Source organism: Poecile atricapillus, chromosome 1 (assembly GCF_030490865.1).
Source record: "Poecile atricapillus isolate bPoeAtr1 chromosome 1, bPoeAtr1.hap1, whole genome shotgun sequence".
In the NCBI taxonomy this organism is placed as follows: Eukaryota; Metazoa; Chordata; class Aves; order Passeriformes; family Paridae; genus Poecile; species Poecile atricapillus.
In genome coordinates, this window is record NC_081249.1 from 106,132,728 (window position 1) to 106,145,660 (window position 12,933).

General features: G+C 38.9%; 1 protein-coding gene across 1 annotated transcript in view; it reads left to right on the forward strand.

Annotated features, from left to right (window-relative positions):
• ROBO2 (roundabout guidance receptor 2) overlaps positions 1-12,933 on the forward strand; it is a 438,169-nt gene that overhangs the window by 33,915 nt on the left and 391,321 nt on the right. Inside the window, exon 2 of the mRNA XM_058829219.1 lies at positions 11,220-11,546. Coding sequence (XP_058685202.1) covers positions 11,220-11,546 — 327 coding nt within the window. The remainder of the gene's footprint in view (positions 1-11,219; positions 11,547-12,933) is intronic.

A 12,933-nucleotide genomic window follows, 5' to 3' on the forward strand; every position in this document is an offset into this window, starting at 1 on the left:
ATATTTGCTAAATACAATGATTTAGAAGTCTAAGGTTATAACTGAAAAGGTGTAGTCTACTTCCTCTATATTTTTTATTTATTTCCTCTTCTGCTATTTTCACAAATTTTCTTGCTTACAGTAAACACTGAGAACTGCCTGGGAGATTTTGTTTGTTTCACCTATGGTGCTGCCAGACATTCTTATTTCTGTGTTTCTGTGCAGTGCTGTTTGATATGGAAAAACATGGAGTAAATAAATTATATGCTGGAAAGAAGCTCTCAGAAGGTCACAGCAGTGCCTTTGCCATTCCAAGTTCTGAGAGGTGGTTGCTTATCATTAATCCATGCTCCATTAGTAGAATCAACAGAGATCTCTATTAAAACAGGATACTCCGAAGTAGTGTCTGCAACTTTACTGTTTCAGAAAGTCTTCCTCTTTTTAAGATAGAAAGGGTAAAATAATGCTGCAGAAAGATCCTGTGAAATGCATATTCCTTGAAAGGCAGTATTCTACCACCACTAACAGCAAGGGCCAATAAAACCTCTTGCTGGACCTATGCCTGCAGCCTAAAGTACTATGAAAGACTGTCCTAATTTGTGCCAGCTTTGGTTGTAAATATGTGGAACAGAAAAGGTGAGAGAAGAATCACTGAGGGCTGCTTAAAAAAAGGGATCCGTAAGTTGGCACAGATATTGAAGTGTTTGTGTTCTGTCACCAGGCCCAAGAACATTAAATCCCATTTTGGCTGCAGAAGTTGCAGAATTGTTTTGTTATCTAATGGGACAGATAACTGGATGGCTTCTGAATGAAAGGAGAAAAGATTCACCTTGTAAACGGAGTTGATGAACTGTTTTGGATAAAAGAGGAGTCATTTTATTAGCTACAGGTGTAATAGTAACAAGGTAGAAAAATTACCTTAAAATACACATGATGAATTAAGTAAGGAATTGTGAAACATTCTTGGAGAGCAAACAAAAAGCAAAGGGATAAGGGAGAAAATTGTTTTTTTCTGGGGGAGGGAGAGACACACACATGGGAGATGATGTTGGGGCAGGGGAGCTCCAAATACTCTCTTAACAGAAGATGCTCCCTCACATTATATGTATATATTTATATGTATATAAAAGTATATATAATTGTGCTATAAATACATCAGGAGAAACTAGAGTTAGGACACTTAGATGTTTGTGCATAAATTTGAATTTTGTGTGAATTTTTTCATTATTAATGATGAGAATTCTTTATACAAAGAGAGTCAATAACATGACGTTCAGTTATCAGTGTGATAACCATTGAAAAGCTGGTGACATGTTGGTGATCAAACCAAAAAAAAGTGCAATATTTGCAGTAAAATATTTACTTTCTAAACATGGGAAAACAAACCAAAAATCCCAAACTTCTAAATATATAAAAAGAAAAATATGTTCTGTAAAGCACCAATATAAAAATTGTTCTTTTGTGTTTGGGATATATAAGGTATTTATAAACCAGACCTATATATAGCATGTGACTGAATTTTCTGTAGAAGTTGTTTGTTTTCAAGCATTGGGTGGCTGAATCAGTTTTTAAAATGCCAGCTAGCAAAAGGTGAAATGAAGGGGCAATTATAAACATACCCCTAAATCTTGGAGTGCCTGTATTTGTTCACTTGATTTTTTTTTTTTTTTTTTTTTGTTGACATATGTAGGAGAGATACAGCTTGTGAAGAAGTTCATGCAAATTAATTCCAAAAGCCTTCCACTTTTAAGCATATTTATTTTGAGATAATTTACTCAATAGGAGTTAGAAAAAGTAGAATTAGAATGTTTCTTCACAGAGCTTGATCTGTTTTCTTGTCCATGGTTATTTGGGAAGAGTTTTCCAAACTAGTTGAAGCTTCCAAAGAATGTCTTTGACAAATCACAAAGATGTAATTTGGAGATTTCTAAACCAAGATATTACAATGAGTTTGATATTTATCATACCACTTTAAATTTTATTGAGAGCTTCACTGCAAAATTAATATTAATTGGCTGATACTTGGACTTTACAGAAGGTTTCTTTAGGATGTTTGGGTCAAGTTTTAAGTATTGACATTCTGTACTTATAATTCCCTAGGCGTTCATAACTGGTGTGGTTCAGGGAGTCTTTGTGACCAGTGTCAGCAGAGAACATAGTGTCTGCAGGATAAAATTCATAACTTCAAAGTTATAATGCCTGCTGTGCTTATAGTAGAAATTCCTCCCTTCTCAAAATATTACTTTAAGACTGCTTCAGATGGGTGAATTTATTTACAAATGTAGTCTGATTTCACAGATTGTAGCAATTTTATTCTAATCTGAGAACTATTTGACTCATGGTTCTTGAAGGCATCTGGACCCTGTTGTCATTTAAGAGCTTTTTTATAGCTGTTGTTTTAGCTTAACACTGTTTAAAATGATGTGTTTTTCTAATTGCTCATTTTTAAAGCTTTTAAATGTATCTTTTAATGTTGCCTTGGATGGTCATTATCATCTATCAATAGAAAGCTTTAGACTTTGGAAAGCCTGTGGTTATCAACCCTTCTATGCAAAAGCAAAGTTTACTTGCTTCTAACCATCCATTGGTTTCTGCAGTGGTATCAGGGAAGCTGCAACCTTTTTCCTGGCTGATACAGAGCCATTGCCAGTTCCCCAGTGCTGTGATAATGTGCCCCTTGTATAACAAATTACTGTGCTGTCTGTAAGCAAGGTCTGCTTTTTTACCTTCCATCCTTGACCTGAAAAAGAGCTGAAAGATGATTTTGGAGTCAGGCGTGCACTTATGCTTCGCGTTGTTAAATTCCAGAGTGATTTGGAAAGGGTCCCAAGGGAAGAGCTCTTGAGCTTGTCTGGATAAAGAGAGGGTTTTTTTTGTGGGTTTTGGGTGGTTTTTTTGTGAGTTTGTTTTGGTTTGGTTTTTTTTGTCTTGATGCTTTTTTTTTCTTTTATATGCTGTGTATATATTTTAGAATAATTTGGATTCGGAGGGACCTCTGGAAGTCGCCTGGTTCTTGCAGGTGTGTGTGTGTATTGTGTAAATATAGATGTGGTATGTATCTACACACAGCATATAAATACAGAGACATATGCACACATACACATAAACACTGTCCTTTTTTCTTTTCATAGCTGGAAGTGTTCCTCTTCTCTCCCTATCCACTTCTTAAAGTCATTTTTAAAATCTCATTATTTGGAGTTAGTGAACATTAATGAAACTCACACTTGAATTGGAGCAGCTATTCTAGTTGCAAGACCTAGAGCTTTTTTAAGAAAGAACCTACAAGTGAAGGTGGTTTGGGTTTGCTTGGTGTTTTGTGTGGTTTTTTTTGTGTGTGTGTGGGTGTTGATGCAAATTAGGTAAATAATTGTCTGATATCTTCTTTCAGGGAGCATAGCTGTGGTAGATATTTTATTTCTTGACTTGAACTCTAAACCACACTGCTTTGCAATAAACAAATCGATGTAACTTTCTCATTGAAGCAGTGACTTGTATTTATAATATCAGTTTTCACCTGGGGAAAAAAAAGATTAATCATTTGCCTGTGAATCTATAGTCCAGTTTTCAGGGCTATTGTGCTCACTCCTGCTGTCTTGACTGCATCCCTAACATGCTGTTCCAGCTCAGGCAGTGTGCTGGAAATAAATTTTGAAGAGTGGCAAGACTGCAAAAAAAGTGAAATGTGACACTTGAATGCTGGTATGTGAGGAGAAACCAACTGAAGAAAAGTGAATTAGAACAAAATTGCATTAAGCCTTTTTGTTAATTTTGGAATGCTTCCCCTGAAATAATTTTATACAAGGAATAGGGTGCTTGTACTGTGGCAGTGGATTATTATCTACATTAAAAATAAAGGTGTTTGTTTTTTTTTTTTCAGTGTTTCTTTAGTATTAAAGTTGATTGCACCTTGTTTAGCAAAGTCACAGTTTCATACAAGAGAAACTTAATGAAATCAACCTTCCAATAAGATTTGGTCAATGTTTTTAATGATAGTTATTGATCTCTCTTGTCAGCATTTCCTGCTCTCCCTCTTGGCAGACACACTCTATAGGAAAGGTGACTTATCTGCAGGCACATGTCCTGGGGAAGTTAGGATATGTTGTTTAATGGATTAATTTTGTTCAAGGAAAAGCTTTCAGAGGACCTTGTCATAGCTGACACAGCTTTGAACAAAAACCTTACCTTGGAAACAGTCCTATCACTGTGTCTTTTCACATCTGCCAAGTCTCAGAGGAGGGGGAGAGACTGTAAAGTACAAATTTTCAAAATGTCGTCCTTGCCATGTCACTTTGCGTAGAGGAATGCACATCGAATAATCAGCCTGGTGCCAGTGGAACAGCCAAAAACTCCAATTGAGTTTTCTCATTATCTTGACTGTTTTTCCACATTATCTTTTGTTTGAAATAAGATGTGACTGACTGGATCTCTACTTGAGATCTCGGCTTATCATCAGTCAATTCTGTGCCTAAAAGGGTGGTGAAAGCAACAGACTTATTCATTACATCAAACAAATGTGTGCAATAAGTGTTTCTGATAAGTACTTCACTCGTGAAACGAGGCATATGAAGAAGTGGGAAAATGAACAATGACTGTCCTTCAGTAGATTTAACTAAGCAGCTGTGAGATTGGCTTTGTGGAGTCTGTGTAAGTCAAAAAAAGGAGCTGGAGCCTGGCTATGTGACAGATCTGATGTAGCCAAAAAAGATTCTGCAGACACTTCTATAGCTGTCCATCCATTTAAAACATGATGTTCTTTTAATTGGGATTTCAATACCTTAATTTCAGTTTGTTTTTTCTTTTTTTTTCTTAATTGGTGCAGTGAAAATAACCCAAGATTCTAGCATAAAAGAAGGCTCTTTGGCATTAAATATAACTTTGGAGCTGTCCACTGTGTAGAATCAGATGTACACAGGCCCTCTTCTTCTTGCATCTGTAGCTTCCTGTTGTAGGAGATTTATTTTTTCCTATCACAGTTTTGCTGTTTGTCTTCTTGATAAACAGTCCTTTTGCATCGTCTCAGGGAGAACATGTGTTGTTGGCAAACTCTTGGAGGAAATGCATTCAAAATGCTATCAGAGGCATGAAACAACTAATAACTCATATGAAGAGCAGTTGAGTGAGCTGGGGGAGTTCAGCCTGGAGAAAAGGAGTCTCAGGGTGGCTTTATCTTACAGCTTCCTGAAAGGAGGGTGTAGCCATGTGGGAGTCAGCTCTCCCAGGTAACCAGCGACAGGACAAGAATACACAGTCTTATGTGCCAGGGGAGGTTCAGGCTGGACAGCAGGAGACATTTCATTAGAGGAGGGGTTGTTAAACATTGGAATGGGCTGCCCAGGGAGATGGTAGAGCCACCATCCCTCAAGATGTTCAAGAAATTACTGGATGTGGCACCATGGTCATCTAGTTGACAGGGTGGGGCTGGTAAAATGTTGGTCTAAATTATCCTGGTGGTCCTTTAAACCTAAAGGATTTTGTGACTCTGTGATATGAGTTTGTCTTTCAATTTCCATTGTTACAAGAACTTCTCTTGCTCTTGTTAACAATATTTTAAGTTCTTTCTGAACTTAATATACAATACTCCTGTTCAGCATGACCTGTTAGAGCTCTTGAACTGGAAATATTCCAAATGTATAACACAGTGTAAAACATCACATCCCATTTTAAACATCCTTTTCACAGCTATAGTATGAGAACAGTAGGGGAAATTGGAGAGTAGGTGGCAGCTCTGTAGTAAAGATGATCTGTGGTCTCCATAGTGTTAAATGGCTGTTGGTCCTGTTACTGAAAATCTAGTCCCAGCTTTCTGTTTTATCCAAGTATATCACAGCTGTGTTTGGAATGTTAAAGGAATAAAAATGAGAACCTTCAGGAAGGATATAAGGAGTAGTTGTCTTGGAGATCTGCTGAGGAAGAACTTTTCTCTGTATATAGGAAGTCAGGCAGGTGAAAGTTGGAAAATAATTAGAGATGCAAATAGGGAAAAATGGAATGTCAGTAAGAAGTGATGACAGGTGCTGATAACATCAGAGGGGAAGAGGAAATTTCAAGGAGGTTCTTGAAGGTAGTTCAGAAATCTGTATTATGAAATACCATCTCAGAGTGTTAACATGTAAACTGATGCAATATTGTTTTTTCTTTAAAATTGCTCAGTGGTTGCAATACATTTGCTGTCCTCTCTCTTAGCCACCACTGGCCCAGTAGCCATGAATGTTCTGTTGACTGGAGAAATAAGTGAAATGTCTCTCTATTTAGCCTGTACTGTTGCTTTTCTGGTATGACAGACCATTAGCTTTGTAGATGCTTATTTGGAGAGAAGGCTTAATAGATTAAATCAGTGTTTGGTCTTTATGTGAAGTAAATTAAAACTGGATGAGTGTGAAGTGCAATAAATGAAAGTCTCTTCCTAGAAATTTGAAAGATAGTGGACTAGGAGGACTAGAAAGTGAAATGTCAAATGCCTTTTTCTATGATGATCTGTATATGTTACACAGACAGCACATGACCTAATTGAAGCTTTCCAGACCTTCCCACCTGAAGGGAGCCTGCAAGAAAGACGGAGAGAGACTTTTTACAAAAGTATGGAGTGACAGGACAAGGGGGAATGGCTTTAAACTGACAGAGAGTGGATTTGGATAAGATATTAGGAAGAAATTCTTAACTGTGAGGGTGGTGAGGCCCTGGAACAGGTTACCTGGAGAAGCTGTGGATGCCCCATCTCTGGAAGTTTGGACAGAGCTCTAAGCATCCTGGTCAAATCATAGCAGGGGGCTGGAATTAGATGATCTTTATGGACCCAGACCATTCTGTGGTTCCTCTTAGGATATGGATTGCATAATGACTCTGAGAAAATGCAGTAAAAAAAGAATAGAGCATTGACTCTTTGCTTTAGTCTCCTTTCCTGCTTGCTTCTGTGTGTCTACAGCAAATCTATTTAATTTATTAATAAAATTCTTGCATCTGATTAACTTTTTAGGGTTATTTGACTATAGGATCAACCAGGCTAAACTTAAAATAATAGGCATTCTGTTTATATGCTACTAGTGATGCAGTAATTGTATGGTACACTGGATCCCTGAGGAGACCTGTGAGGAAGTCTGAGCATGTAAAAGCAGATCTGTGAGACTTGGTGGTAGTTGTGGGAGACAACCTGACATAGCTGGCACCCTGATGTTGAGGTGGTCGAAATGAATCAGTGATCGTTGTCTTTTACACTTCCCAAAAGGGCAGTCTTGGAGGTGATTCTCAGGATATGTCTTGTCCAACACATCTGAATTGAGTTAAAGTAGGGGACTGGAAGAGCAGAGTGTTGACACCTGAAGTACAATATGCAGGCTACTTTTTTTGTCTGCTTTTGTCAATGTTCCTCACTTTTCTTTCTTTCTTTCCCGACTTAGATTAGGAATATGCAAGTACATAAACTCATAAGCTAGGAAGGAGAGTGTAAGAAGAATTGGTGAATGTATTTCAATATGTGTGCTGGACAGGGACAGCACATAAATAACTGGAGCCTTCTTTTGCTTTTTTGTGACAAAGTGTCCCCCAGCAGTCTTCTCTTGCTTGGTTCTAGTGTGAGGGTGGGCTTCTTGTGTTCAGTGTCCTGACCTCAAAGGACATTAGCAATGACTGCTGCAGAAATGATTCACGTAAAGGTAGGTATGAATGCAAGTGTTCTTTACCTATGAAGTGACGGTCACGCATCTATAGCGTCACCAGTTATTATGAGAACTACAGTGTTTCCCATCAGTCAGCATTTATCAGGCCAGCAATTATCAGTAGTTAGCAGGCTCTGATGTCTGAAAATGAAAGCTGTGTTTGTTGAAGTGACAAAACATTTTATTGCAGTATCTTAGGCTATGTAAGTTGATAACTCAATGTTCAGTTTAAAGTGATGAATAATTTAATCATGCATAAATATGCCACAGCACGCTATTAAGCTGGACATGAGCTGGCCACGAGCCCTGGCAGCCTGGAAAGCCAAACAAGTCCTGGGCTGCATCCAAAGCCCCGTGGGCAGCAGGGCAGGGAGGGGATTCTGCCCCTCTGCCCCTCTCTGCTCAGACCCCACCTGCAGGGCTGCGTCCAGCCCTGGGCTCCCAGGACAGGGAGCTGCTGGAGCCAGACCAGAGGAGACCACCGAGTTGATCAGAGGGATGGAGCAGCTCTGCTGTGAGGAAAGAATTGGGATTCTTCTGACTGGGGAAGAGAAGGCTTTGAGGAGATCAAATTGTGGCCTTGCAGTACCTGAAGGGAGTTTTCCTGGAGGAAAGATGGAGAGAGATGTTTTACAAGAGCCTGAATTGACAAAACAAGGGGGTATGATTTAAACTGAGAGTAGGTTTAGATTAGATATTGGGAAGAAATTCTTGACTTGAGGGTGGTGAGGCACTGGAACCCTCCTGTGGAATAGCTCCAACAATTCTAATATTGTAGGAATTTTGGTTTTGCCCACCAGCATGTAATAGCTCATGTGAAGTCATTGCAGTCTATTATAGTAAAGACTTTAGCGCTCCTAAACTCAGGAGTTGCTCATATGCTCTAGGCATGCACCAGATGGAAATCCTGGGGGGAGGAATGGAAAAGGGAGCTGTATGGGTAACCCAGGATACACACAGCTGCCTGCTTCAGGTCATGCTTACATCTTGCTCTGCAGTAAAAGGATCCTATACCCAGACAGCTCATAGGGTTAACAGAATTTCTGTTCCTTCTAAATGAAGTTGTACTTGTGAGAGAAGTTGGGGGGGACCATAGTGAAGGAATCAAAACTAGAATCAGACCACTTGCGTCTGTCTCTTTCTGATACGCAGGCAGTGTCTAGAGACAGGCAATGGAGCCAAGTTTCTGGTTTTGTTTCTTTATTTTCCTGATTTATTTCTAAATCAGCATAACCTTAGGGAATACCTGTTGGTGCTCAGTTCACTTTGGAAGGAGGGAGCTTGATGTGCTCTGTGAATGATCTTGTGTGTGTTTTGCTTCCTCCCTCCTCTAAGAGCTTGATGAGGGGAATTCCTTGTAGCCCTGGAGAGCTGAAGGTGTGCCCAGCCATCACGGGAATGTGTGGTCTGATTGTCCTTGAAACACCTCCTGAGCTTTTTCCTTGCACATTGGCATGGTCCCTGCTGCTCATATCTCAACCTTCTCTCCTACAAAAAATTGTTTAATTAGGATAGAGTGAGTAAGCACTAGTTTTATGATAAACATCAGTACTGAAGAGGAAGAATAAGTGCTATTGTGAGCTGAGGAGGGGTTTTTAATTGGGTTGTAAAAAGTACAAGGTTAACATTTTATGGGAGAAAGCTTTTTGCACAGTTTTAAACATGGCCCGTAAGTCTGGGTAGGATATACTTCCAGGAGTTCTGAATGCTATCAACAAACCTTTGTGTGCAAGAAAACTGGTATTTTGGATTTGCGTTTTGCATTTCTTGCTACTAATTTTGTTACCCTGTGTTAAACAATTATCATAATTCAGTTGTATCTGTTCTCTGCCTTAAGTCCCTCTCACTTTGTAGAAACATCTTAGCTTTCCTTTTCTTCCTGATACTGTTAATAGAAATTTCTAAACACAGCTAGTGGGGTTTTATTTGCTTTTTGAGAATAAGTAATAAATTAAGTTGGTAGCCTTGTGTCTGGAGTATTATAAATGTTTCTAATCAGAGTATGAAGTTGACTTTTTAGTACCAGGTGCTGTCAGACGTTTATCTTTTACTTTAATGGTGATTTCAGTCTTTTTTGATGTTGTGTATGGGGTCATGGACTAGGGTTATTTTTTAACTGGAGATTCTCCTATTAGTTCTGGGTTGGTTTTTTTTTTTGTTGTTGCTTTTTTATTTTGTTTTGTTTTTTTTGTTGGTAGAAGTGAGAATAAAATATATCTTCCAAATGTCCTGTAAGTTTATCTGTGCTTAGCTACAGAATATGGGTTTTTTTCATGTACAGGCATTGCAGATTATGGATTTCTTTGTTCTTCTGGTAATAGAATCTGGAAGCCTCTGAAAGAGCCAATTTGTGCAACAGCAATGTAACACTTAACTGTGGTGGCATGCCTTAGTTTAATGACCTGAGTGTTAGTAAAACAGGAGTCCAAAGGTGGATTCACTCTGTTGAATGGATCCTTATGCCTTTCCTCATAACTTTTGTAGTAAATGAGGCATTGAAAATATTTTAAAGTATGTAGAGCCTAGAATATAATTAGGGCATTGATGTTAAATTGCTTTTTTACAACTCAGCAAAACTGCTGATCAGAAAATTGAGACAAATGTTTCACTAACCTGCAGAAGCTGGTTTACCTTGTATTTAAGAAGTGCAGACCAATTGGAGCTGCATGGCACCTCTGCTCAAAGGATTTTCAGGATCCATGCTAAAAAAGACTATTTTGGAGACCCAATGAAGAGGCAAAAAGTGCTGTGACTGTTGCATAAACATTTTTCCAGGCTCATATTGTCTAATTACATATTCAGGTGTGAGAGTGTCTGTACCATTAATGCCAAGGAAGCGTTTAAGCTAAGGTTGTATTTGGGTGCTGAGCAACCTGGTCTATTGGAAGGTGTCCCTGTCCATGGTAGGGGGTTGGAATGAGATGAGTTTTAAACTCCCTTCCAACCCAGGCCATTTATGATGCTCTGCCTATATTGTATTTATGTGTCCGTGTGTGTACATGCAATCCTGAAACTGAAAATTTCTAAAGTGAGCTGACATTTGAGATTTCCCTCTTGGCTTTCTTTTTTTGCCTTCTCTTTCCCTACTGGGACTATTTGTGGAAAAGGGATAAAAGCATACATGTTAAACTTCAAAGAACTGTTAACTAATGGGGGTGGTAAGATACTGTGGTTTTGGATGTCCTCCTATTGAATCTGGCAGATGAAAGGATGAGAAAGTAGTAGCTATGAGAGGAATCTGGAAGCACACAGTGATCTAGAAGTAAATGTAAATAGGAAGATTATCAGAAAAAGAAAAAAAAAGATTGTCATCCATGTATGTGTAAGGGATCCTCCTCTAAGCACAGTCTGCATCTGGTACGGGTTTGATAACACTATAAAGGGTTATCTCTGTTAGTCCATCTCAGGTTTTTAAGTAGGGGAGTGTCTGATTCAGTCTCTGATATCAGACAAAGCAATTTCAAATGTTGTATAGGTTTGTTTGTTGTTTTTTTTTAAGTTTTTGTAACATTAAAGGAGTAACTTCCGAGAGCTCTTTGTGATGCGTAAGGCACAAATAAATTGTTCTCTCTTCCCTCTGTTCTTTAGGATCCCGTCTCCGCCAAGAGGACTTTCCACCACGGATTGTTGAGCATCCTTCGGATGTGATAGTGTCTAAAGGAGAGCCAACTACTCTGAACTGCAAGGCAGAGGGACGGCCGACCCCCACCATCGAGTGGTACAAGGATGGCGAGCGGGTGGAAACGGACAAGGATGATCCGCGCTCCCACCGGATGCTGCTGCCCAGCGGATCTTTATTTTTCTTACGCATCGTGCACGGGCGCAGGAGTAAACCTGACGAGGGAAGCTATGTTTGCGTAGCAAGGAACTACCTTGGAGAAGCTGTGAGTCGCAATGCGTCTCTGGAAGTGGCATGTGAGTAGTTTTATTGGTTTGGTATTCTGTAAAACTTCATAGTGGCTTTTATGCTGTCACCCAGCATCCTGGATAACAAACGAGGTGACAAACGGGGATAAGTACAGCATTTTGTCATTAGCTGTTGCTCTTTGTCAAGGCATTTTCATATGTGTTTGTTCAGTAGCAGTGACCACACAGAATAAGCGATTTATACTGAAATGAGGTTCTAGCCAGAGTATAATCGTGATTGGCACAAACTTGGACAGAGGATAATCTTCCTCTGAAGAATAATCTAATTTTTAAATGATGTCTAGAGTTGGTTATACTGGAACTAATATGGAAAAATACCGATCATTTAATCTAAGGTGCGCTGTCTGTTTCTCTTTATCTCATCATCTGTTACCTCAACAGAAGCAGACAGCATCTTGGTGACTCACGTTCTGTACTGCTGGAAACCTCAATATATGCTCCTCGATCATAAATTTGACCCAGGCCTCATTCATTATGTGGATGGCAAGTGAAATTGTTGGCCATTTCTCATATCATCCAGAGTGGTCGTGGTCTTTATCGATTCTCTTTGTCTTAACAGAGAAGTCAACAGGGCTCTTTCAGAGCCCACCTGGCATGAGTAGTCTGCTTCCAGCAGAGTTAGCAGATACATTCATTATATTCTTAGCAAACAATCAGACATAAAATATAATCAGTTGTGCATGTTGGGGTTTTTTTTGCTGCTTAGTTATATAGGTTGAATCAACACTGATCTTTTCATTCAGAATGTGCATCTTCATATAGAACTGTATTTTAATAGATTTATGAGTGCTCTCTTCTTGTTGGGCTTTAGTTTTTCATCCACAGCTCTTCATCTGACAGTAGTTTCCCTAAAAATGTGTTTGAAGTAGCGCTTTAGAACAAATTTGTACTTCTTAGTTGATAGGGAATGGATTAAGTCCACAGTAGATGATATGTTTAAAGCAGGGAGGCACAGAAATCTTTGTTCCTAATGCAGTCTTCAGACTTTCATAACTAATATGGTGTGATCTTAAGGCTTCTGTTTTCTCAGAAATTTCAGAAAATACCATTTTTGAAATATGTAAATGGCAGGTAGAACAGACTTGTTCACTACATTTCACCTGTTGTAACCTAGATTCAAAACTGTGTCAAAAAATGAAAACAGTTTTGGTACACTATCAAAGCAGAAATTAATGTGCCGGTAAGTGCATCACAGAAGGTTTTTCAGTTTTGGTTGGTGTTTGGGAGTTGAGGAAAAAGCAGTTTAAGGAAGGCTGAAATCTGGGTGAGTATTACGAGATAAATTTATTGTGTCTTTGTACATGTGGTTTTAACTGTTGAGAAATCCTAAGTGTGAGACATAAACACTTGAAATCTTTGTTCTAATCCTGTTGAG